Source organism: Rissa tridactyla, chromosome 1 (genome assembly GCF_028500815.1).
Source record: "Rissa tridactyla isolate bRisTri1 chromosome 1, bRisTri1.patW.cur.20221130, whole genome shotgun sequence".
Classification (NCBI taxonomy): domain Eukaryota; kingdom Metazoa; phylum Chordata; class Aves; order Charadriiformes; family Laridae; genus Rissa; species Rissa tridactyla.
The window spans coordinates 203,151,586-203,176,819 of record NC_071466.1 but is presented as its reverse complement, the minus strand read 5'-3'; the positions used below and the strand labels follow the sequence as shown (position 1 = coordinate 203,176,819).

The following is a 25,234-nucleotide window of genomic DNA, read 5'->3' as shown; positions in this document are numbered from 1 at the left end:
GTTTAGTTATAAAGGAGCGTGACTGCTCTCGTAAACTTGCAGGTTTCGCACTTAAAAATAGGAAGGAAAGAGCTTCATTATTCTCATCAGGGGTTCGCTAACCACTCGGGTTATTTTATGCTGTAGCATCAATGGTGATGCTGTATCAGTCTCGGTGTTGGAGCTGCCACATTCAGGGCACTGCCTTCAGTACATTTTTGGGATAGGACAGAAGAGGGCGTAGCAAAATGTAGATTCAGAAGTCCTGAAGCCTAGAAGGTTATGATATAAATCTATGTCTAGCTTCAGCACTGGACACAACCTGCAAGCAGTACTTAGACAGACTGCACCTGTGTATTGTTTGCTGCTTTCTGGACAGCTTGGACTAACTTGTTGAGTGAAGCTGGTCTGCGAACTCACAGAGGATGCTTGTCCAGGATGCTCAGATGCCAGTGCTAGAAAGCCAAAGTACCATGTTTCATTGGGAGAATCCTATCACTATGGGAACTGGGATAATGGGGAGTCAGCAAAGCCCAAACTTAAATTCAGGGGCGTCTGTGGCTGCATAGCCATGACCATGTCACATGATGTGTGTGGCACTGGTTCTTCTAAAAATAGCCCAAACCAAGCTCTCAGGTCCATTGGAGGCAAGGCTTGCTGAAATAAGCTGGCCACCAAAGTTGTCCAGAAAGGCCCCTTTTGTTACTGGAAGTGCAGAGAAGGTCCATTTCTCTGGGCCCAACACCAAAGAAGTTTCCTGAGACACTGAGCCCAGCTGCCCTTTCCATGGCGGGTCCAGGAGACTGCCTAGGGCTTCAAACCCCACCTGCCACTGCCCTCTTGCTGGGACACCACTGAGGTTTTCTTGGTGAATGTCTTCCAGTACATCAGCTTGTGGTACCATCATGCCTGGAGTCCTACCAGGGCATCCAGCTGGCCTGCAGCATCCAGGGAGAGGGCTCAAAAACTCCTCTGTCATTTTACAGCAGCCAGAAAACTAGGCCAAAAACTGCTTTGGCTATCTAGTGAAGCTGCATCTGATTGAAATGCTCTCCAGAAAACACACAAGCACTGCCATGGTCCCTGTCACACTGCTCCATGAAGTTCTCAGGTGTGATGGGCTCTGAGAGTCATGCCACCAAAAGGTGTTTGCAGCACACTCAGAGTTCAGTGGGACTTATGCTTCATGTCCATACATACCACGTGCTGATTGGCTTCACTTACCTACATGCCCATGGGCTGAGAGCTCTCCAGTCAACATATCCTACAAACTCAAGGGAAAAAGCAGTAACTGCCCAAAAGAGCTGCCTGTGCAGGTTGCTTCTTACCCACGGCACCGTTGTGAATACGGGCTGACATGCTCACTATGAGTCGTGTGCATGCTTCGGGCAGGACGTGAGGTCCAACTTCTGATGCAATTTCAATACAGTGATACTTCTGGTACTCATCTAAATCCTTTTCACTGCATAAGTTCTCCACAGAGCCGATTCTGGGAATAAGTCCAAGCTTTGGCGTTAAGAGGGAAAAGAAAATATTTTTGCTTAGATATACTGAAAACCAGAATTTCCCACATTCTCTTACTGTGCTCCGCATTGCAAGGACAGAGGCCTGGAGCACCATGTTTCCAAATCTGCTGTTGTGCTGCTCAGTCATCTAATTCACATTTATTCTGAAGGTCTAGACATTCCCCAAGTTCCTCAAATAAAAGAGACTATGTATAAAAAGGTCAGATTATAATAAGACCTCAGATATATGCTCAGAACTGGTTTTGCTTCTAAGAGGTGCTGTGTTGATGACTCCAAAAGCAGCATCTCGCCAAAATTTTTACTTGTACTACCAAGATAAAGAAAAATCAGCTGAAGGTTCCATGTCCAAGTATGGCCAGCCCCTGTCAGGTCCAGTTCTACAGAAGTAATTAGAGGAATGGACTTAAAAATATTTTTCTCAAGAGAAGGACCCAAAACTAACACTCTATTCCTGACTTGGTGGAAAGTTGGGAAATGTCTGGACCTGATTCCCGGGAAAGTACAGAACTAATTTTACTTCTCCAAAATCATCTTTAAATATATCCATGATTTTTTAATTAGATTCAAACAAATATGCAGATTTTTAAAAAACCTAAGTGATGAAGAACTGCATGAGTTTATATCCCTAATCACAGCATCCTGTCAGCATGTGTGGAGTGTGCTCAGAATAAATGAGCAACAGACAGAAATACATACTCTGACTATTAACACATGCAACAAGTATGACTTGATGAAATATTACAGTATTGCTCTATGAAAATTAAAACAGATACAACTGTGTCTACATACAAAAACATGCAAACACAGTGACAACAGAGGTAAGCAGAAGCGCACTTCCCTGAATTTCCACTAAAACATGCTATAAATGATTTTAAAATATTTTGAGTAAGTCTGTGTAAAAAAAATCACCCTGGTATAAATACAGCCTCAAGGGAATTGTGACAGAACTACTCACTGAGTCAATCAAGATGAACGATTTCACCTTTGGATCAGAGGCAGAGGGCTGAGAAAAATACACATCCACAGAATATTCTGTTCCCGGCTCCAGGCAGGCTGGAGTTTGCAGAAGTGCAATCCTGTTTAGCAGAAATAAAGCACAGTTATATCCATGAGTCAGGACAAGGGTAGTTTACAGGTTGCTGTGAGCTCTCCCTCCCCTCTGTGCCTGCATCGTAATGCCTGCAGCCCCAAGCAAGCCCTGCTGCTGCGGGGAGCACACCCCAGCCCCGCTGCTTGCAGGGCTTTGGGAAAGCTGCAGGATTTCTGCCTGGATGATTCACCAAGCACAATTTAAACCTGGTGAGATTAAACTGAAAATGGCAGGTTTTAGTACTTCAAGCAAAGGAGTTTGCAACTCATTGTTCATATTTGTCCTTTCCTGTCCCTGTTTAAGACTTCGGTCACATCCTCTTGGCTCCTCTCTATTCTTTACATAGAATCATAGAATCGCCTAGGTTGGAAGGGACCTTTCAGATCATCTAGTCTAACCATCAACCTAACTCTGACAAGAACCATCCCTAAATCATATCTCTAAGTGCTGTGTCTACCCATCTTTTAAATACCTCCAGGGATGGTGACTCAACCACTTCCCTGGGCAGCCTGTTCCAATGCTTGATAACCCTTTCAGTGTAAAATTTTTTCCTAATATCCAGTCTAAACCTCCCCTGGCACAACTTGAGGCCTTGAACATAGGTTCAAGCTGAAAAGCTGGTTTTGAAAATAGGCTACAACAGTGACTTTAAGTCAGTATTTCCTTTCTATACTGAAATAGCTGCAGTTGGATCTTTGCCAAAGCAATGACTAACCCCAGCAGGATCTCAGGCTGCTCTGCTGGCTTGGGCAAACCTTTGCCAGGCTGAGGACTGGAGCATCAGACTCTTCCTTAGAGCCTACGTGGTATTGTGGTGTGACAGCAACAGGAAAGGCCACACATGTGTTTCTAATATTCCCACTTTCCCACACATTTATTGCTCTGCAATGCTGCAGTAAAAGATTTGTACACAGAAAATCTACAGGCGAAAGGAAAGGAATAGTCAGACCTCTTTGTAGCTGGGAGAGGCAACGCATGTGGCTCCTGTGAAAGGCCCTTGTTTTTGCAGCGTTGACTTGACAAAATACCACTGGGCTGGACAGCAACACTTGCCAGCCAGTCTTCCAAGGACTATAAACAAAAGACAAAATTTATGGTCATTTTTCATATCTGAAAAAACCATTTTCTCTTTGCCAAGGTTAACAAAAGCCATCTGAATGATTGCACACTGCAGTGACAAAACAGATTTTGTCTTTGTTCTTTACAGGACTAAAAAAAAAAATGTTACTTGTGAAAAATGCATTGTATTTGCAATGGCTAATTGAATAGCGGAGATGGAAATGGGACCTCAGCTGATGCAAATGGAAACTGCTCTGTTAAAGTCATTGGAGTTGTTTCCTTTCTTAGCACAGTGTTGTCCTGGAGATATCCTTCATTATCTGCCTCCTCTCACATCTAATAAGGAATAACAAACATAAAATACTTTGTAACAAAAGTCTTTAAAATTCAACTGTTTAATCCTTAGAAGGAAAAAAATACATCAAACCAGCCCACTGCGAAATTGTTCTCATGTTTTAAGACACTGGGAGTTTTGTTTGCCTTCAAATGACAGTAAGAGAACACAATACAATAGACAGAAGGAGGATCTCGAGTGGTGGGATTGTCCCAGGAACCTGCAAAGTGAAAGAGCAAGGCATGTGCAAATACTGGTACCGACAAAACACATGCCTGCGTTTTTGAAGACGTGGGTGTGGACTTAGGTTTAATCAGATTTGGGTTAACACATTTCCCTAGACATGTCTTCATCATTGAGAAATTTTGTCCAGGCAAAAAATAAGATTTTGGCTATTTTCCTACAATTTTCACACATGTCAGAGCCCAGATGGAGCAACTGGGAAGCTGGATGTCTGCAAAAGCCCTGGATAAATATCTACTCTGATCACTCCTGCCTGTGCACATTTTCCTGCCTAGAAAATCCCAGCTAGAAATACGGTATGTCCATCTAAAAGCAGCTGCATTTTGCATGAGTCTGATTGCACTGCAAACAGTCCAAGCAAAGGTACCAAAAGAGGAACTCCAGAAGACAAATTCTTGGCTGATGTTTAGAAAACACTTGTAGTGCTGATTTTTCAGATTTGAGTGGAAAGGGTTAAGGGGATCCATGGAGGGCATGTCACTTGCTTGATATGGATGAACAGGCAAAGAGTTTTAATTTTAAATATAAAGAGTGGGACAAGTTGATGCATCCTATTATTGACAAAATGGACCGCGCATCTATCAGAACATCACAAGACACATAAGATATCACAAGTACCTCAGGCTCATAACGAATCGTGATATCAAAGTCCATAGCAAAGGGAATGTTGTTGATAGCAAATCTCAGCCCAGCTCCACTAGGAACACGGGCAAAGCCGGGTCCCGTCCATGTGACAGACCGACCAGTGCTGGGCTGCCTGAAAACCACCGCCACAGCCGAGTCCTGTCCAAACTGCATCACACCCTACAAAGACATATTGACATTTTCAACAACAGACAGAGTCAAATTACAAAAAAAACAAACTCAGGAAAAAGAAAGGAAATATTTTTGCCATGTTGTTTACTTATTTCGGTCATCAGTCAGCCTCATTTTCTGAACAAGCTTGAGACTGACAATCTCTGAGAACTATCCCAAACGTAGGATGTTTAGAGTCACATATAAAGAAAAGCTTCCTATAGCTTTGCAACAACAGCAACGAGAGGGACTAGAATAACCCATCCATTTCTGTATATTTGGCTTCTCCAAGCATTCATATTACAAACATTAAACAGATTAAACTTGATTTCATACATGGCTGGACTTTTCATTATAAGCTGAATAAATAAATATCAATACTTACAATGTCAAAGCTGACAGCATTTAAATGCAGTAGGTACCATATTAATGTCTTAGTAAACTTGTTGGAAAATGGAAAATGTTGGAAATGTCTTGCAAACAAAACAAAACAAAAAGATTTTCGTGGGGGCTCTTCTGAACAATTAATTGAACCCAAGTCTACAACGGCACTGGACATAGAGCAAACCTGTTGGTGTGCATAACAAAATGTCTGGCCCAACTGCGTACCAAAACAATTTATTTCATTTGTGTCAAAATTGTAATGTCTAGGACTGCGAATCCCACATGCTCAGACACTTCCTTGTCCCCTGGTACAAAATAGAATTTTAGTATCCAGTGTAATCTCAAGTAACTATTCAAGTACCAATTTACCTGTTCCAGTCCAGATTTTCTTACACTTCGTTTCTTGCTCCTGTTTAACACAATCTTTCCATTTTCAATCATGAACTCATAGCCTTGCTTCTGGAAGTAAATGTCACACCTTGGAAGAGTGCTTGGTTTAACCTATGAAGTAATGAGAGAGGGGCAGCACTGTCTCAACAATTTTGAAGGGCAGGTAAGCAGCTAAATGAAAATCCACATTCTTAAACTAAGCTCTATTCTCTGATGGATGAAACTGTAAACTATGGCCCAGCAGCCGCTGGAAACCCTTTTCCCTCACTCCCTTAAAATTAACTTGCACTTCCTCCCATAAGCTATGTCCCAGACATCTGTTTTCCATTTAATTATTGCACTGTAGGACGATTACTGGTTGTGATTATAGCTAAATATTTGCGGATGTGACCTGCAAATAAACATTTTTTTATTATTCCTTCTCTATAGCTTCAGGACAACACATCGGAGAAGAAATGTTAGTAAAAACATAGGGAGCAGAAGGGATGCATTCCAGACTTGTACTCTGCATACGGAACAACGACCCCCATGTTGGGGGGTGGGAGGGAATAAATAAAAATTAATTTTTCTAAAAACATTACAGACGGATGCCAAATTGTTGAGGAAATTGGGCTACAATCAGTGCCATTATATAAGGCAGTAAGAATGAGTCCAACAGAGCAGAGAGGAATTTGATACTTCCCCTGTTGGAGATTCCCAGAAATATCACAGTTCATGATAGCTGTTGGCAACTCAAACATTTTCCTCTAATTTAAATAATGAAATTAATTTATCTAATTAATGCTAGACCAGACCACTCTTGAGCAGCAGCAAGGACAGTTTTGCAGGTCACACCATGCCCTTCGTTAACCCTTGGTTAACCGCCACAGTTATGGGATAGTCATGTCCATGAAGAACACACATGAACCGAGGACGGTCAAGGGACTTGCTTTGTATCTTCCTGCTAAAGAGCCACTCCGGCTGCTCCCTGAGGAAGGGCTTGGCAAGGGAGCCTTGACTCCTGTGCCACTACCGCATGGGTCCCCTCTTAGTATGACACCTAAAAAGCCAACTACGTACCAAGGGTGCAGAGCCAGAAAGGGGCTTTGCATACTCAGCTTCATAAATATAATAATCCAGGGGTAAAAAGAAGTAGCCTAGGGCTGGCTCATTACACTGGCGGCTCACGATGTTGGGAAGACACTTGCACTGCCCATCCTTCAGTGAGCACCTAGGGTAAGAGTTGGTAAAGGGAGGACATCAGAGTGCAGCATGGCTGGGTCCTCACAGCACAAGAGCAGCTCAGCTCCACCCTTGTTTCAGATTTGCTTCAGATTGCCTCCTCTATTAAACTTCATCCTACCACCCACCGCTCTATTTCTGATGCTGGATTTATTCATTGCTACTTTTTCATCACTTAGAAGACATGACATGCTTTGTCTTTCTCTGTCCATTCCATACCTGAAGCACAGATCCTTTTGTTTCCTGAGCATACATTACTATCTATTCCTGTATCCGCTTCTTGTATCTGCTTCTATATCTATTACTGTATCTATCACAATCCTTAAGCATCTATCACCTGAAATTTTGGAGGCAGACATGAGATCAGAAGGACCTTTGATCTGACATGATATGGTAGTTTTCATATACTTATGCTCTTACTTAACACATCAGATGATTACTAGCTTTGATTTACTTGCTCACAAGGAGCTGCTCTACAGCATTGGACTAAGTGTTCCTATGTCTGAAGTCTAACAGCAGTAGCGAAGACCCCTCCCCAATCAACTCCTGGAGGAGCCCAACTGAAACCAAACTGGCTTCTAAAATTATATATTTTGAATAGGAACCAGTACGTCAGAAAAAATTTGAGCTATTTCTAGCTTTTAAAGTAGATATAGGAAGCTAAGTTAAAAATGTCACCTCTGACTTACTTCTGATTTCTATTAATATTAGGGCCTCTGGTTCTCTCATGGCATGCGGTTTATATTTTATATTAAACAAATCTTGACTCTAGCTGATTCAAAGTTGACTTCAAAGGAAAAAGGTAAATCCCCTTATGACAAATAAATTTCTAAGATCCCAACCTGACTTTACACTGTTTGTATATAACAAAATTACGTCTACAATCTATTTTCCCATTTGCACTGAGACTCTATTAACCTAATCAGGAAATTTAGCTCAGGAGTTTATAAAAGTTAAAACCAAGAAAGAACTTGAAGAACATTAACTTACAAGTTATTGTGGGATCCACCAATATCACAGTCACATGGAGAACAGCCATACAAGCTGCTGCCAAGACCCCAGTATCCTACCTGGGATAAAAAGAAAGTGAAAGATTTTTTACAGAAAATATTTTCTTACGTAAAGCGCAACAGAACTTATTCCCCTGGATGAACGATGCTCTGGAGCACTACTGTGCTGCTGTCTGTGCTTGGCCATGGGAGATTGCTTCTCTTACCAGATTGCATGGGTGCTCAGCCACTGCAAAAAGAGCCAGATATTTCACCATTTGTGCAAGCAAGTTGCTCTGTAAACAGCAAATATGACTTGAGGACATGATTTTGCATTTCCTTTCCTTCCTGGGAGTGCTCCTCCTAGTTCAATTTGATTGCACAAATGTTTGCACGCAGTAAAAAAGAACCAGATGTTTCAATGCAAAACAGGAACATATAGCCGTAAAACTTTTTTGAATTTTGACTCATTGTTTACTTTTCTGGCAATGAAAAGGTGGGAGATGGGAGAGGAGACTTCTAAAACCACATGCACAAGTAATAACAAAAAACTGAGTACGTACGATGCATTTTTCACAGCGTCGCCCTGTGGCGAACCGCTGGCAGAGGCACTCTCCCGTAGCAGGATCACAGACGGAGAAGGGCAAACTGCCGGAGGGATCACAGTTGCAGGCTGTGGGGAGAGAAATGTGCGGTTACCCCTGCAGGCCCCAGTGACGGCAGCAGGACTGACGTTTGCTTTAGATGTGACAGCAGCATGACAGGCAGTCTCCATCCTCCAGACGGATGCTCTGCAGATGGACATGCCCTGCCACCCTGCAGCCCTCAGGCTGCCCTTGGGGAATGAACCATTTCCTCAGTGGGTACCCTCTCCAGGGGGAGCAGGGGCACTGGTAGAATTCCAGCGTGGTGGTTTGCCGTGTGCTGAACCACACTGCACAGTCCTGGCGTGTTGCTGAGTACCACGCTGTGGGCATAACGTGCTCACAAACCCACAGTGCGTCTAGGTAGGGGTGGGATGTGTTTTTCAGTGACCCTCTCTCGGGGGAGCAGCTGCCTGGAAGATCTCATGGCAAGGCAGCAGCTCCTGCCATTTCGACACTGCACTGTGCAGTGCAGAGTCCAACTATCCTAACAGCCCATCTGTGGCTTTTCATTCACCCTTATGCTGATTTTGATGCTAAAATAATTTTCATGGGTTTTAATCTCCTTTTTCGATTAAATTGCATATTTAACGATCCTTCTATTAACAACAGCCTGATCCATTATAGTATACTATGTATTCTGCAAGTGATTTTGCATCTTTTCATCTCAGATGCTGCACCAGGAACGTTAAATTACATTGACATTAAATTATAGTAGGCAACTGGGCATTTTGTGAAGCAGGTAGTGCATTAATGTGTGCATCTGTGCATTCAGTTATCTTAACCTCTTAAAAATGCTTTGGAAACAAGAATAAAAGAGGTGGTTTACATACGCTGGCAGCCCAGAGGGTCACTGCCACTCAGCCCGTAGTAGTTTGCCCTGCACTTGTCACAGCGGACACCCTCCACGTTCTCCTTGCAAGGGCACCGGCCTGCGACCATTCCCAGAGCAGGATCTGTGCGGCTCTCGCACATGCCATTGTGCAACGTACCTTCTGGGTCACAGTTGCAGGCTACAGGCATGGTCAAGGAGAAACATAAAAAAGCACATTTAGATATAAGCATGAAAACACAATTATAGTAGGCACAAATTCAGGATTCTTGCAAAGATTAGAGAAGTTCATCCATGCTCACTGTGTTGGATGCTTTACAGTTAACGCACAGCCACTGGTAAGAAATATTATGAGAATGATTCCAAGATCTGATTTTCTCTGGAGGAGAGTTACAGTCTTCACTTTGGCAGAAATACAGCCTTTGCTTTGGGTAGAAATAGGCATCACTCATTCACTCCCTACCCTTTTCAGAGCACCTGGGGGAGAGTGGAGCCCATACTTTTGGGGATGCTCTCACGAAAGCTGTAGGGTTGCCGGGATACCACACATAAGCCACCTCCCCAGAGCTGGTCTGAGTTGGCTGAATTATTTACTGGAAGCAATGGATTCAGCAAAGGACACTGCCTTCATGATGCATTCCGTTATTTCCTAAGGCATTACCTATTTCTCACAGCAGAGCAGAAATCTACCACACCACTCCCCTGGGAAATCACCCCTGGGGTCCTTAAGGACTTTTTACGCCAATCAATTACTACAATTAAATTATACTCAGAGCATTTTTCTCATCCTATATTAATACTGAATTTAGCTCATCTTTCAGAAGAAGGGCTTTTATGCCTGAAAGACTGTTTTTCTTGCGTATGGCAGGTGCCTAGCACAAGCTATTACTCCTCCCACCATTTTGCACCTCTTCTGTAATCACAGAAGCAACAGCACTACTGCTATTCGTATTTACATTGATGTTGTTCAAGAAAGATGATAGCCCTGCTGGATTTCTAAACTCAGTTTAGCAATGAGTTGGAATATGCAGCCCTTTTGCAATGCTGCTTCAAGGATGCTGTCATGCAGCTACTTTATAAGGCAATTTGGGTGTTATAGGTTTAGTAACATTTTTACAACCATATGAACGTTTAAGTATGGGGATGCCATAGGGTTAAGAGCAAAGAAGACCAGAACCTCCCTGTTTTGGGTCATTCTTACAGAAGCTAAAACAGGGAAGCTTACGGAGGCACGCCTGAGGGTCTGAGATGACTTTGAGTGGATCCTGGTAAAAGAAACGTTTGCACTGGTCACAGTGTTGCCCCGTGGTGTTGTCCTGGCAGTCCTCACAAACACCACCGCTGACACCACCACTGGCCTGGTACACGGCCATGTCAAAGTGGCATCTGACAGAATGGCCATTGCAGTTACACCCTGAAACAAAATAAAACAGTGGGATATTTCACACCACAACAGCTATTATTGTGGTCATGCCACCATTACTGTCTATTGTTAACACAGGGTTACTTGTTACTTGTATGATTTCAGTGCCCCATAAAGATTACACCTCCCCAGGCCTTGTGCTTTACAGCTGGGGGGCAACATCAGAGACCTACAACAGAGCTGGGCCCTACACTTGAAAAAGTACCTATGCGGGTGAGTAGGCCTGATATACAGTGGGGAACTGCTCCACTGAACAAAGATCTAGCTCAATATTTGCTACAGATCCTAATGTATTATTCTTGTATATCCTATATTACTCATTATCATGGAAATAAATAATTTAGCCTTGTCCAAATTCTTGTTTCATTCACAAGAAAGACCCTATGCAAACCAACAAATGATCTTTTTTGCATTTGTTGCTTTTTCCTCTCTTTATTGGCTTTTTCTCTTTATGAAAAATAAGAACATGAAACAGCTCTCCTTCCTTTAGGGTAACACAGCGCTGATGGATACAGGAATCCATCTGTTTTTCTAAATGAGGCATGGAAAAGTCTCCCTCCCAGAAACCTGGCCAACCCATTATGCACTGGGCTGGGATTGTGCTACACCCACCCCCCAGCTACTAGAAAGGAAAATAATATGTTTGAGTTACGTTTGCAAGCATTATCTTGTGTCCCTTCAGCTGGCCTCCAGGGAGCATCATTGTAGAAATCTTTACATCTTTCACAAGACAAACCCTCAGTGTTATGGTGGCAGATACATCTCCCGTGGACCTGCAACATGAGGAGAGGAGAGGAGAGGAGAGGAGAGGAGAGGAGAGGAGAGGAGAGGAGAGGAGAGGAGAGGAGAGGAGAGGTATGCTCGAGGTATGCCAGCAAGATCAGGAAAATTCAAAGCTCTTTGGCTCCCTCAGCTGACATAATTCTCAGTTATTTGAGTAAAAGCTCTGGAGAATAGCTGCAAACTTTAACCAAATAGTTTTAAAGCCATTAAGCAATATTTAGAAAAAAATACTTCTAGAGATATCAAACGAGACTTCAACCTTCTAAATTCTCTCTCTCTCCCTACATGTGTCTATATAGAAATACATATTTTCCAGTAGACAAAACCACTTGTTCCCAGAGGGAAAGAATTTGCGATCATGTTCCTGAATTTTTTAATAATCCATTTTTCATGGGTTAGCTTTGCATTATCAGCTATTCTTTGTGCCAATGCCTCCTCTCCTGCTGCAGAGCCCGGAGCCCAGCTGGAGTGTGGAATGCACCCAACAAGTGGCCATTCAAGTCTGCACACACCACAGGCCACTTACTGCATTACATTTGCACCATTACAGCTCTGGTATTTTGCTGCTATTATCAACGTCTTGTCTCAGTTGCTTTTGAAACACACTAGTGCCAACAAAGAGACAGCTTCTGAGCAATCCAGCCCGGGGTTTTAAAGGAAGAAGCTGTATTGACAGCATAAATGACACACCATGCCAGACTGATGGAACACATCTCCCCGCAGATTCTGTACTGGATCACACTGACTGGCGTGGCCATTGCAAAAGCAGCTGCCCCGCACAACCATCTCATAGACAGCGTAGTAGTACTTCTCAAGGGGATCACTGTGCCTTCTTCCAAGCAGAGCATCCCCAAGGGTGTGGAGTTTAGTAAAATTGATCCTTAAGTTTGTCAATGTAATGAGCTCTGGAAGGAAAGAAAAGAAATCAAGAGTCCAAGTTCACTTGAAAATGAACAAGGTCAAATCTTCAGCTTGGATCAGTCATCCAAGAATTTCCCCATACTGAAGAATTAGTTAAAATGATTTGATATTGGCCGAGACCAGTAACCCACACAGTGCCAGGGCATGGACCCACTCCTGGCACACAGCTGTATAAGTGTTAGCACTCTCCTTGGTACCCCTCTGGCTGGGGCCAACCTGTATTTTGCCAGTCACTGCCTTCATTGGTTCATGTACATCTCTGGGACTGCTCCCAAAAGGCAGTGTGGATTGGGCCACTTGATCCCAGAAGGAAAGATAGTTCAGCTGCACGCATGAACTCTGCAGAGCTGTGCCATTTGCCCTCAGGGCTAGAGAATAAGATCGACCCATTTTATTTATTAATACAGATGTCTCCCTACACTCTTTTGGTTTTGGTACCTAATTTTCAACATCATTGACTTACACCAGCTGAGCTTTTCACCCTTTCAGTATACAAAATAAGCCACACAAACAAAATATCTCTGGAGAAAACCTGTACTGTCCATACCTTGGATATATGGCACGTATGGATTTTCTATTTCAAAGCTGGGATCCAAAGCTTTTAAAACAACCTGCAAAACAAATTAATACAGCTCTATAGATTGCCAAAGCTATTCTTTTTGGATATAAAGACTGTTACATGATACCATTAGTTACTAATGCCACTTTACTGATCCCATAAAAGAAAAAACACAAGGCTGTAGCTCTGATTCAGCAAGTGCTCTCACCCTTTCAGCCTGGCCTTGGCTGAGCAAGGCAAAAAGTCCTTTAGGTGGATTGATGTGTCAGGAGGAAGGAAAAGCAATGCCCTAGTGTGATGATGAGATGGGACCAGCACCCACCAAAGGGATCAAAGGACAGGCCCCTGCCTTTAACAGTAGCGGCTGATGGGGTGTCAAGATCTCTCATAAGGGTGACCTCCATATGAATTTGAAAACAAGGAAAGAGCACTAGAAGGTTTTGTCCAAGTTGTTTTATGAATTCATTTGGATGTGAAATGGAGGGTAAAACACAGTGGTTGTCTTTCCCTCTTCAGTAAAGTCAATAGCACTTCATGTCTCAGAATCTGTAGAAGTGGATCTGATGGATACAGAGGACAGACCTTCAGGTCCAGAAAAATAGCCACATATGATCTGAACTCATACAAACATGGACACTTGGCAATACCTCGCCTTCAGTGGAGGGCTCGATGTCTGAATATCTTGAATCACAAATGACATCTCCCACACCTTTTGCTGGATGAGAAGAGATGTTGGGAAAAGAGGCTGCACAGTCCTGTGCAAAATATCTAAATGCTTTCCAGGTCTGACCAAAGTCGGTGGAGCGCTCAACCAGCATTGCTGCAGGCCGAAATGTCTGCAAGAAACATTATTTCAAGAATTCCTCAACCAGGTGTTGATATCTCACGGGTTGTTGTATTGACATTCTTGTTTGGGGGATGCCAACAGCTGGCAATTAAAATTCTGTGTTTGGGATCTTGCAGGCTCACTACAGGGCTACTGTGCTGGTTACATGATTCTCTGAAAAAGCTGGGTTCTTCATTCAAACCACTTTCTAGCAAAAGGGAAGGGTAACCTTCCATATAGATACAAGATTACTTTCTAAGTAAGGAAGTTTATCGTAACATTGTAGGAATCTTATAGAAAATAAAATTTGTAACCATCCGGATCATAACAGATATGCATGAGAAGGCTGAACTAAATTTGAAAAAGCAACTGCAGTTCAGAGGTGTCCTAAATTTTTAGGGCTTAATTTTGCAATTTAATTTTTTTTTCAGCTTTAGTTCTCAGATTTATAGAAAATAGGACCAGAAGGCACATGCATAGGAAGCTATTCAGTCTATCCTCCTCCCCTAAGGCAGGATCAACTATAACTTAACCATACTTGACAGGTGTTTATCTAACCTGTTCTTACAAACCTCTGAAGATGGAGCTGTCACTGCATCTCTAAGCAATTTATTCCTGTGGTTAAGTAATTAGTGTATAACATTACATAAAAGCTCTGGTAAAAGATGTACCTTAAAAGTCAGGATAAGATGGCTGAACTGGAATAAAGTTTCTAGGTCCAACCTAATGCTGACATGGTCAATGCCTGAAAAGAGAATGAAAACAAAGTGAGGAGCACAACATGCACATTGGAGGGGTTGCTGAGACAGCTCTTCCATAGGGAATTTAAAGATGCCTTTTCCAGCACAGCAGCTAGGTTCTTTAGGGCATCCCCTGTGCACAAACCCAGAGTGTGGCTGGATCACTCTCTCGGGGGCAACGTGATGCTCTGCCTTTCTGGCACTGGCACCGGCAATGCTGCATGTCACTGAGACTTCACAGAGAAGCTGTAAGGATATATAAATTATCGGTGAAGAACTACTACAAAGAAGCGTGGGACAAAATTAACAGGTGGCAATAAGGGTGTTGATAGCCAGGCTTCATTTAATTATTTCTTAAAGTACTGGTGCTTTACACTGCAAGCACTATTTTTTTTTAATGGATATTTGTGTTTTACACACTCTGTCATTACATATCTGTAGGCAAGTGTTCCTTTTGCCACAAACAACATTTGCCTGAAAAGCAGACACTCTGTGAAAAATATGTGGCCACTGTGCATAACACAGCACTGCTGTGGGTCTTCTAGCCAGCTCTTGGAGATACTGTGCTTAAAATCTGTCTGTAGAAAAACAGAATTTCTAAAATCCTATATTGTGACACACAAATAGGTTTAAATCACTCAGTATCACTGAATCAAAGAATGGATGCGGTTTGGTCTCATCTCTTCATGAAGGCAACGTGATGAAACCCAGTTACATAAATAAATCTCACAGTAACATTTTACAGTAATATTTTCTCAAATAAACGTACCATTTTCAGACTGCCACCACTTTTTTTTCCTATCGGGCTCAAAAGTTGTAATAACATTTTCAATCATGTGACTGTTGTGCTGCGTATAGGGATTATATGGGTATCTGGAATCACAGAGAAAGCACTTCTGTTCAGCCTAGAAAACAAAATGAGCATAATAGGAGATTAAATTCGTCTCTTCTCTCAAGATCCCGTAGATGTACACACACTTATGCCATTGCAAGACTGGAGCCTGCCAGTTGCTTTGGGTGACTGTAGTTTTAATCACTCAGGCTCTCATTTATAAGACAGGTCCAAGAAAATCATCATATACACATCATAAGTATATAGTAAATGTTGGCCTTGGTTTGCCCCAGGCACTCTATAAAAAATACACTTTTTCAGTCGTGGAGAAGGAACTCAGTAAGAGCAAAGAAATAAGTTTGTCAAGGTGTTGATTCTGGGTTTAGCTGCCAGAGTTTGTTTTGCAAGAGTTTCTTGGGAGAAATTTATTTTTTAAAAGTTGAGCTTTTCTTTCCGTCTCATAAACTTTCAGGCAGAGACGTCAGCAAGGAGGCAGAGAGATACAAGGGAGGACTGGATCTTTCAAGATCTGAGGAAGCCTTGAAGAGGACCATACACTAAATCATTTATACATTTTTTTCCTCTCTCTTTTGCACATTTTCTAGCAGCTTGGAGGCCCAGCCGGCAGCAGCGGACAAATGCTGTTCTACAAATGGAAGGCAAGGCTGGATCTAGGTACAATATAAGTAGGTGGTCTGGGCTGACACCACCACCCCAACCACTGTTAGTGCCTTTTGTAGGCATAGGGAAACTGGAAAAGGTTAAAAGCAATGCAAAGTAGGAAAATCAGGATGTCAATAGGATGAAAGGGTCTTGTTTGAAAACGTAACAAGCAGAAGACTAAGGTGGCGATGATTAGCCAATATCTCAATGCTGAATAAGAGGCTTCTGTCTGCAAAAGGGCTTTGAAAGCAGGGGCAAGGAGCTCCTATTTAAGGTGATAAGAAGGGAATTGAGTGGGAGACATAAGGAGAGTGACAAGGTTAACGTGCTGGGCTGGGAGATGACCCGTGCTGAGTCATGTGGAGAAGCCCAAGCAGCGTGGGATCGCAGCCAGCGGTGCCATGGGGAAGCGTATGGCAGTGGCTGCCCCAGGGGATACCCAGGGTGGGCGGGGGGGGCTGTGCTACGCAGATATACCCTACGAGATTTGGGCAGAGCCTGAGTGTGAGGACCCAGGAATAAGGCAAAGAGGCAAGTGATGCCCAAGCTGTGTGCCTGGCTGGCAGGGACACTGGCAGGGAGAAGGGGGGACGACACAGCACCCCAGAGGGAGCTGACGGAGAAAGCACAGATTCAGTGCCCTTGACTGTGAGCCTGGCAGCGATGCTGCTGGAAACAGAAAGTAGAAGTCAGTGGCAGGAGCTGGGTTGGAAAAGACCCAGAAGGGGACTGGCAGAGAGACATCTCAGCTGGCATGCTCAGGATTTACGGATAAGTATTAGGAATGGTTTGCACATCTTTGTATTATGAAATCACCTGGGGCTTATTCACATTTACATAAATGAACACATATAGATTCACAGGTATGGTATAATTCATGTGTTCTAAACAGTACGATAAATATATATGATATTCAGCCATTCTATACCGGACTTGACAGATATGCAAATGTACAATTTAGAAGATGAGACAGAAGTACAAAAAAAAGCCAGTCACGTCACTTCACAAAGGTCTGGTAAGGAGAGCTCAGGTTATTGAAGCATTTGTCAGGACTGCACATACCCACTCTCTGGTTTACATAGACACATACAATATGACCCTCAGCCAACTTATGTTTAAGGTTGCTCTGTAAAAATCTTTTTGTGCCCCAAAGGACAAGCATGTGCATGTCCACGTAAGGCAAGTCTGGCAGATCCCTTTTGCCTCTGAAGTGTGCGGCTTTATATTCTCCTCAATACTAAGTCCTCTTTTTTTTCCTTTCAAAACATATGTAAGTAGTAAATCCAATCATAGGGCTAAAAACCACTTAACCTACATTTAGAAACCATAAGACACATTACTCTTAATAAGAAAATGACTTGCAGTGCGTCTTTTCAAACACAAAGCAGTTGAACTTCAATTTTTTTCAAACTGAATTTTCAATGAGACATCCCAACCGAGCCCTGGCTCCTGGCAGGTTGCCGTGTTGACTAACACATACTTTCACAAGTAAGGTCTGCTCTCCTCATGACGCCTGACACAGATCATCAGGAGAGGAACTGGGGAAGAACTTTGCTTTGCAAGACAAAAGATGCAAAGCTTCCTGGCCTGACTCCAGCAAAGCATTCAACATGTGCTGGTGAGAAAGAAAATTGAGTTGCGAGGGACTCTGATATATTATAGGTGACACATACATTTAAGGCGAGCTGATAGAGCAGAACACATTGCCAGAGTATAAGCCTCTACCTCTTCAGCTCTGCAAAGCAGAATTTGTAGTTCTAACCCTCTTTAGGAGACTGTCACCAGGGGTCAAGATACATTGAAGCAGCATTAAATCACAGGGATTATTGCAGAACAGCTGTTCCTTTTCATGAGTCTGTATTTACATAATTCAAAGGATAAGTACAGACAAGTGAAAATATTAATTTTTTATTGCTCTTTGATCTCCTCTTAAAAAGAGAGAGAAAAAAGCAGTCACCCAGCTAAGGGCCAGAAAGATGATGTCTCTGAGATGGCTCTTTGTGCCCGTCTACCAAGCAGTGCCAAGAGTCAGAGCCCTGCTGAGTCAGTGCCCAGGATCCACTTGTTCAAACAATGTGGGAAAAACCAGCAAAGGGTGAAAAGTGGCTCACAGGGGAGGAAAGAGGTATTTACGTGTTGCAGAAAACTGTAGTTGCAATGAGGAACTTGGAGCAGTACTTGGTGCCACCTCAGTATGGCAGAGCTTTGCACTGTAAATGTGTCACAGAGTTTTGCCAGAAGGTCATAAACTGTAATTATTTTCAAATGCTTATAAATTAAGCTGTGTTTTATTAACTTCCTCTTCAGCCTACAGCTGGTATTTAGTGAAAACATTTCTATTTGTGACAATTTATTAGCTCAGCGGGGCCAAGTTCTCCAGGACGTGCAACAGGGGAATTCCCGTTTCTGCCTGGCACAGCTCCCGCACAGCTGCCATCACTGCAGCCAGGGAGCAAGAGGGATCCATCTGATCGCCCACATTTTGAATCTGCCTACCCACCCACACGGCCAAAGGCTGGACTACACCATTAGGTTTTCCCCCTGTCAGAGATGGCTTTCTGCTTTTATCAACGTTGGTCTTATTTTGGATCAAAAGACATGAGAGGACATGATGTGAATCTCTTAACAGGCTGCCTCAGGTCACACCACTGTATGGGACATGTCCTCCAGCGAAGCTCCATCAAGGTAGTGCCTACCGCCTGCAGGACCGCGCTCTTCCTGCACTCACACACATGCAAACCGTGGTCTTCACCTCTGAGGCATGAGTAGGGAAAGGACCTATAGAGCAAAGCTCCTTCAGAAATCCCTGTGCTCATTTGCATCTCATGGATGCTTCTGCCTCTGGAGAAGCTACACATCACTGCGGAGGCTGTTTGCTGCCAAACCCTGCACATGCGCTGCAATAAGGCATAGCCTTCCACCAGACTTATGTCACACTGTCTGATGATTATTTAGACAACTCCAACAGAAACTTCCTAGTCTGGGCAAATTCCTTTTACAGGTGAGAATACTGTTAGTAAGCAGAGTTCAGTTTATTAAAAAAGAAAGAGCAAACCAACCTCTAGGTAGCCTATAATGCAGTACTTCTGAGGCCTGTTCATTCCACAGGTTGACGAAGCTGTTAATTGCTTGCTGCGACCCAAGAGGAGGTCCCCAATGGCTGGGTGGCAGGATCCAGCAGCACAGTCATCCTGTGCTTGCTGGAGTCTTATCAGCACTGAGCGCAAAGGAAGATCAGAGATTAAATTGTTTTGTATAGCCAGCAGTATTCTCCAGACAAAATCAGTTAAATCACAACATCAGCAGAAAACTAAATTATCCTTCACCTGTACTCCGTTTGTCCTTAATAATATTTGGTAGAATCTTGAAGAGCTTTGGTAATGAAGATGCTTGATGCAAAATCATTATAAAAAATACAGCTAGCATATTACAAATCTATGCTAAAACTTAAATCCTCAGCACATTATTGCACAGTAAACATGCCAGTCTGCTATGAGCAATAATTTATTATGCTTCCTACCCTGGCATACCCATACCCAGCACTCCTGCAGCAGAATCATAGGCATCTCAATTGACTCTGTGAGCAGAGCCAGATTTGGATTAATTCTCCTGATTTCTGTTCATTTCCAAGTGATAATGGTGGAACTGAGACCAGGATTGACATCAGGCATCCCTCACATTTTCTAATGATTTACAATGAACCCCCTGGTCCGGTTCCAGCACCCTCCATTCAGACCCCATGGAATGGTCATTAATAATTAAACAGAATAATTCTGAACTCTCTAAATAATTGCAGGATCTTTTTGTTTATTTTGCCTGAAACAACTTTAAATATTTTTCCCATTATGTTAAGACTTCCCTTGCAGGGCTTGTCCTTTTAAACAAGTTCTGTCCTGAAACCTTGAACAGGAATGGGTACCTTGGAGGCTTTATCTGTTCAGCTTTACTTGGCTCAACTTGTTATAAAAAGTGCGGTTAAAAAACCCCAAACAATCAATATGTGAAGATCCCACAGAACACTTGAAACAGTAATGCAATCACAACAGTAAAAATACAGTCTGATTTCAGTCTATGACTGAGGCTATACTTCAGACGGTGAGTGACCTTTGACTCCAGGTATAAAGCAATGCATAAGTTTGGTCGGCTTGCTCTTCTTTATTTATGCAGATCCACGCTCCTTATCTGTTAGCAGATATTGACTGCCCCTTTCAGGACCTGATTCTGACTCAATTACTCAAACATGTATCTTTTCTTTGTACTTAAAGGTTTCATATCACTCATAGCTCCTAGGCAGGAAAGTGGGGAATAAGGATTCACTGTCATGTGTGTCTTAATAGCGTACTTAAAAGAAGCCCTCTAACAAAATCTTGGAGACATATGTAAATTGCATGATAATATTTCAAAATTGGCATGATAATTGTAACATCTGTACTTACTGAGGTGTAACAGGATTGCCAGCCCCAGCCTCATGCCTCCCTGTGAAACTCAAACTGGTACCGCTGCAAGAGAAGAACTGGTGGGTTACCACAGCACCCCTTGCGTGTAGGCTTACCCAAGAGCTAGCCTTTACAAAAGTGACAGAGCCATAATTAAAATATAAAGATTAAAAGGAAACCCTGACTGTGATTTTGTTCTAGCGAAAATTTCTCATGATGGAAATTCTGGCACTGGAACTGGGATGAAAGCAGAGGGACACCTCACAAGGGCTTTTGGAGAAGACTGTGAAAACATATTAACACTTAGTGTAAAATAAAAACAGAATGCTACAGCAAAAATATTGTAGTATTCAAATACAAGCTATTTAATCCTAACTAGATTCATCCGGGCTGTTTGCAGAGATCTAACTCCTTTTCTGGAGGTTCTTGTTTCTTTTCATAACTTAAAACAAAGACCAAGGTCCTAATGAAGATGCCACTGAGAAATGCCACATCAAATGCTATGAATTTTGGCAGAGACAAGATTATAACCACATCTTAAAGTGCAGTGAGGAAAAAAAGGTAATGTCAGTATCAACGTAAAAGACTCGCCAAGGGGAACCTCAGCGTGAACCCACGTGAGGTTCATTGTGGCATTTACTTCACATCCTTCCTCTTCCAACTCACCTGGAGGAAAGTAAGAGTTGCCAACACAAAACCTGTTGGAAAAACAGAAGGCAGCCATGGGTATAAAAGACAACCCAGCATCCTGCCACCAAGTAGAGCTCCCAAACCACAGCCTGCCCCCCATCTTTGCGCCTTCCACCTCTTTCTCCGTCTGTAGGCACCAGCGGGGCCAGCCTGCCCTGATGCAGCTCCAGCTGCTGGGGCATCCCTACATGACTGTGCCCAAAGTGCCGCTTCCCAGCTCCATTCTTGTTCCTCACCTTCATACAGCCTTTGCTATGCTGAATGAGCTAAGATGAAATACTTCCCCCCAGAGTAAGGGGAACATAAGAAAAGTATTTCAGATGTTACAGGCTCCATGTAGGCTTGGTTCATGCAGCTCTGTGCAGCACATGACACAACAGCCATGCCTACGTGGCTATTTCAACAACCACGGGCAGAAAAAGCTATCAAGGGCCACCAGCCTTTCACGCTGCTTCAGCTCCCCTCACCTGCCACGACCGCAGAGACCCTGGTGTGTGACGCTGAGATGATGCCAGTGAGTATCTGCGCAGCTGCGCCTGGCTCCCCGGCTACAGAGAGAGCTGGCAGCAGAGCCAGAGTCTGAGGCAAAACTGAGCAAACATCTTCCTGATGAGTTGGACTTTACACTTTATACTCTGTCAGAATAACGGACAGACTTAGAGATGACTTAAAACTGCGACAGCACCACAGTAAAATATAGGTATCCATGGTATGAGTAATCTCGGAATATACATCCCAGTCCCTACCCTGTCTAACACCAGGACATTTAATACCATTGATACTCTTTAAACATGATTCACTTAAACAGCGAAACAAAGATCAGCAAAACCCCACCATACTTTAGTTCCATGCTTAGCCGGAAAATTAAATACTGAAGAGCTCTTACCTGGGTTTCAGACAGCCAAGTGTTTCAGCTGGAAATGAGCAGAGCTGACTGAGGGAAGCAAGCAAAGACATACCTATGCGCTTCAGCTGGAGAAGACAGCGCGTCCCCCGAGGCACCGAGGTGTAGGTGAGAATGAGACCCAGCCTGCAACCTGCCAAAGGCTTGATTTGTGAACCCTTTCTGCCGGAGCTTCTGGCATCAGCAAATATGTGAAGTGAAAGAAAATTGTGACAGGTTAAGTTCACAGCAGAAAAAGTTCATGCAACAGAAAACAGAAGGCTGGAATTCTTAACAAACAACTCTTTAATTGTTTAATTAAACAACTGTTCAGTCGGTCCGGCTTGCAATGAAACATCTGAGTCTTTACATCTACTTAACATCAAAAGTCTAGTGGTACTGGTTTATCCGAACATGGGCATGACTTCTCACAATTGGGGTGCAAACGGTCTGGAAGGGCCAATTTGGGGTTTTGAGGTGACCGCAAACACGCCTACCTGAGAGCTGTGATCGCACCCGTGTGGACGTATGAGGCAGCTTCAAATTAGCTCAAGCTCTGGGTCACTGCCATGAGCACTAGGTTTTGGGTTTTTTTCCATTTAAAGTTAAAGACAACATGGCAACCTGAGTCACAGCTTTGCATTTCAGCACAGGCTGTGCCTGTAAGTGCCCACGGCAGCAAGCAAGGGGCAGAGTGGTGTGTGGCATCCAGCGTGGTGGCAGGACATGTGGTGATGGAACAGCTCCGATGTGGCTCATGCACAGAGACGGCCGATGGTTTTTGGTGTCTTTATTGAAACCTGTGGCACTTTGATTCCAGTTGTTGGCATGGCAGGTTGTCTTGGGTACATGTTTTCAGCTGTGATATATTTGTTACGAGTTCTCTGCCTGCTTGTAAGGCTTAATTCATGATTGTCCATAAAGTATCATCACATCCTCAAACAGGTTTTCTGTATGTGCAAAATATGTTTTATAAACTAATCATCGCTTTTTTTTGGTAATTCCTATTCTTTCAGGAAAAAAACCCAAACATGTTCTTTAATCCTATTGCAATGCTCAGTACTAAGTGTCCTCTGCCATTGCTACGATTGCTCACTCTAGCAGAAATAATTCATATACTTCCATTTTTTGAAATTATTTTCCTCAAGTGCATGTGGAAATTACTTGTGGGAGTCTTTTTTTAGGCTGATTTAATCTACATTTTGTTTGCATTCATGCATGATTAATTATTGTACAGATGGTTTATATTTAGTGAGTTTCAATATTAAGAAATAATAGACTAAATGATATATTAAGATATTAATTTTACTTTTTAGGTGTAAGCAGTATATCAAGTACTCTCTCAAAGAGAGACATACAACTGAAGAAAGTATTATGATGCTACTAAATTATAGAACGGTTGACGTTTTATTAGCATATTTGGTAGGGAATTCAGATTTTGTTACAGAGAAGTTATGTGAGAAGTAAATATCAAGGAAGATTTATTTGCAGAATATAGCCGGTCCTGTGTTTTGATTTATGTAGGACCCCAAGCAAGAAGGTTTTAAACTGCTTGAGGCAGGGATTAAGAAACTTCTTTCTTGCTTCTTTAATCTCCCCACTGGTAAAGGAGCTGGATTTATAATGCATCGTTTGTCCTATGCTGGCTGGAGGGTGGATAGCAATGGTGCGTGATTTTTCAAGTCGTCACAGGTCCTACGGTTGCTGTTTCTTAGGCCCAAGGCACATCCGTAATACACACAAAGGGCAGGAACTGCTAGCACTTCGGCATAATATTCCCTTCCACCAGCAGTGAGGGAAGAGGGCAGGAGCAGGGGCACCGGCCACATTTCACAGCCTGGCTCTGGGATGCCGGTTGATGGGCAGTTGCCGTCAGCCCATACAGGTACGCATTTTCCTCCAATGGACATTTTGAATAAAATTTTTTCTTTGAGTATACAGATTTTTTCCCCTGTAATGAAAATGTGAAAAACATCAGAAAAAATAAAAAACAATTCTGGTTTTCTTTAAAGTTTCAACAAGAAATAAAATTACTTGAGCCTGGGATTATTCTTGCCATGTGAAAATTAAGCATTTAATCTAAACAAATCACCAGGCTTCCTTCAGAATCAAAGGAGAAAGACAGGGATCCCTACAGGGTCTATCCTACCACCTTCTTTAGACACTTACCTTAAAGGGGTAAATCCCCCCTTGGAGGTATCCGCTGCTTTCCTTTGGCTATGGGTAGCCCATTTCCTCAGTTTAGGACAGATGCCTCTATTTTAAGCAATTAAAGTGTACTGAGATGAATCCTGTCCATAAAGAACGAGTCAAAATTATAAATGAAATCTGAGGCTCTGAAAAGTAAAACCATCGTGCTACATTTGTCTCTCTCCTCTTTTGTTTCTGCTCTCATTTCTTCAAGCATATCCTATGCTTAAAGTGTAATTTCTCAAAGGCAAAGACTTTTGTTTTCTACACATTGTGAGACTATAACACTAAATAATAAAAACAGAGTGAAGTATAAGCTTATAATAAAATAAGAGAAGTATTTTATTTGTCAGATCTGATCAGGAGAGAGATAAGGACAGCAGAAGAACACGCTGTGGAGCTCAGGGGGAGGGGGAGAGGGAGGTCACCCCTTCTCTCCCAGCTTCTTCACCTCTGCATCCCACCAGCTGGCTGCTCTTCCATATCTTGCATCCTGGAGCAAACAGCTACTTTAAAAATTGTATTTAATAATTGTTTAAATGAGCTTTTCCACATTTCAAAAGGATGAAAAATCTGTTTATAATTTATGAGAAACTTCTTCATTTTGTAACAGTCACAGCACCCCATGGTACCCTTCACCTTTTGTGTGCAAGTCAGATATTTGAAATCTTTGGTTTTTTCACCACAATCAAGAAGTCCAGTTTCAACTTGAATATCATCTCCCTGGCAGGCACAGCGTTGCTGATTGTTTTAATCAACAGTAAAGAGAAAAAAGACTGTATTTTTTTTTAAATATCAGTGT

General features: G+C 42.7%; 1 protein-coding gene across 1 annotated transcript in view; it reads right to left on the bottom strand.

The window, feature by feature from the left end:
- LAMB4 (laminin subunit beta 4) overlaps positions 1 to 23,127 on the bottom strand; it is a 43,431-nt gene extending 20,304 nt beyond the window's left edge. The window contains exons 1-20 of the mRNA XM_054188053.1: positions 22,740 to 23,127; positions 22,319 to 22,437; positions 21,336 to 21,367; positions 20,670 to 20,732; positions 19,293 to 19,450; positions 15,508 to 15,643; positions 14,670 to 14,743; positions 13,820 to 14,008; positions 13,161 to 13,224; positions 12,383 to 12,597; positions 11,562 to 11,682; positions 10,712 to 10,900; positions 9,488 to 9,667; positions 8,574 to 8,683; positions 8,012 to 8,091; positions 6,860 to 7,010; positions 4,850 to 5,035; positions 3,545 to 3,666; positions 2,461 to 2,581; positions 1,308 to 1,485 (exon numbers count right to left, since the gene is read on the bottom strand). Of these exons, the coding sequence (XP_054044028.1) occupies positions 1,308 to 1,485; positions 2,461 to 2,581; positions 3,545 to 3,666; positions 4,850 to 5,035; positions 6,860 to 7,010; positions 8,012 to 8,091; positions 8,574 to 8,683; positions 9,488 to 9,667; positions 10,712 to 10,900; positions 11,562 to 11,682; positions 12,383 to 12,597; positions 13,161 to 13,224; positions 13,820 to 14,008; positions 14,670 to 14,743; positions 15,508 to 15,643; positions 19,293 to 19,450; positions 20,670 to 20,703 (2,308 nt within the window). The 5' untranslated portion in view covers positions 20,704 to 20,732; positions 21,336 to 21,367; positions 22,319 to 22,437; positions 22,740 to 23,127. The remainder of the gene's footprint in view (positions 1 to 1,307; positions 1,486 to 2,460; positions 2,582 to 3,544; positions 3,667 to 4,849; positions 5,036 to 6,859; positions 7,011 to 8,011; positions 8,092 to 8,573; positions 8,684 to 9,487; positions 9,668 to 10,711; positions 10,901 to 11,561; positions 11,683 to 12,382; positions 12,598 to 13,160; positions 13,225 to 13,819; positions 14,009 to 14,669; positions 14,744 to 15,507; positions 15,644 to 19,292; positions 19,451 to 20,669; positions 20,733 to 21,335; positions 21,368 to 22,318; positions 22,438 to 22,739) is intronic.
- Positions 23,128 to 25,234: the final 2,107 nt, after the last annotated feature.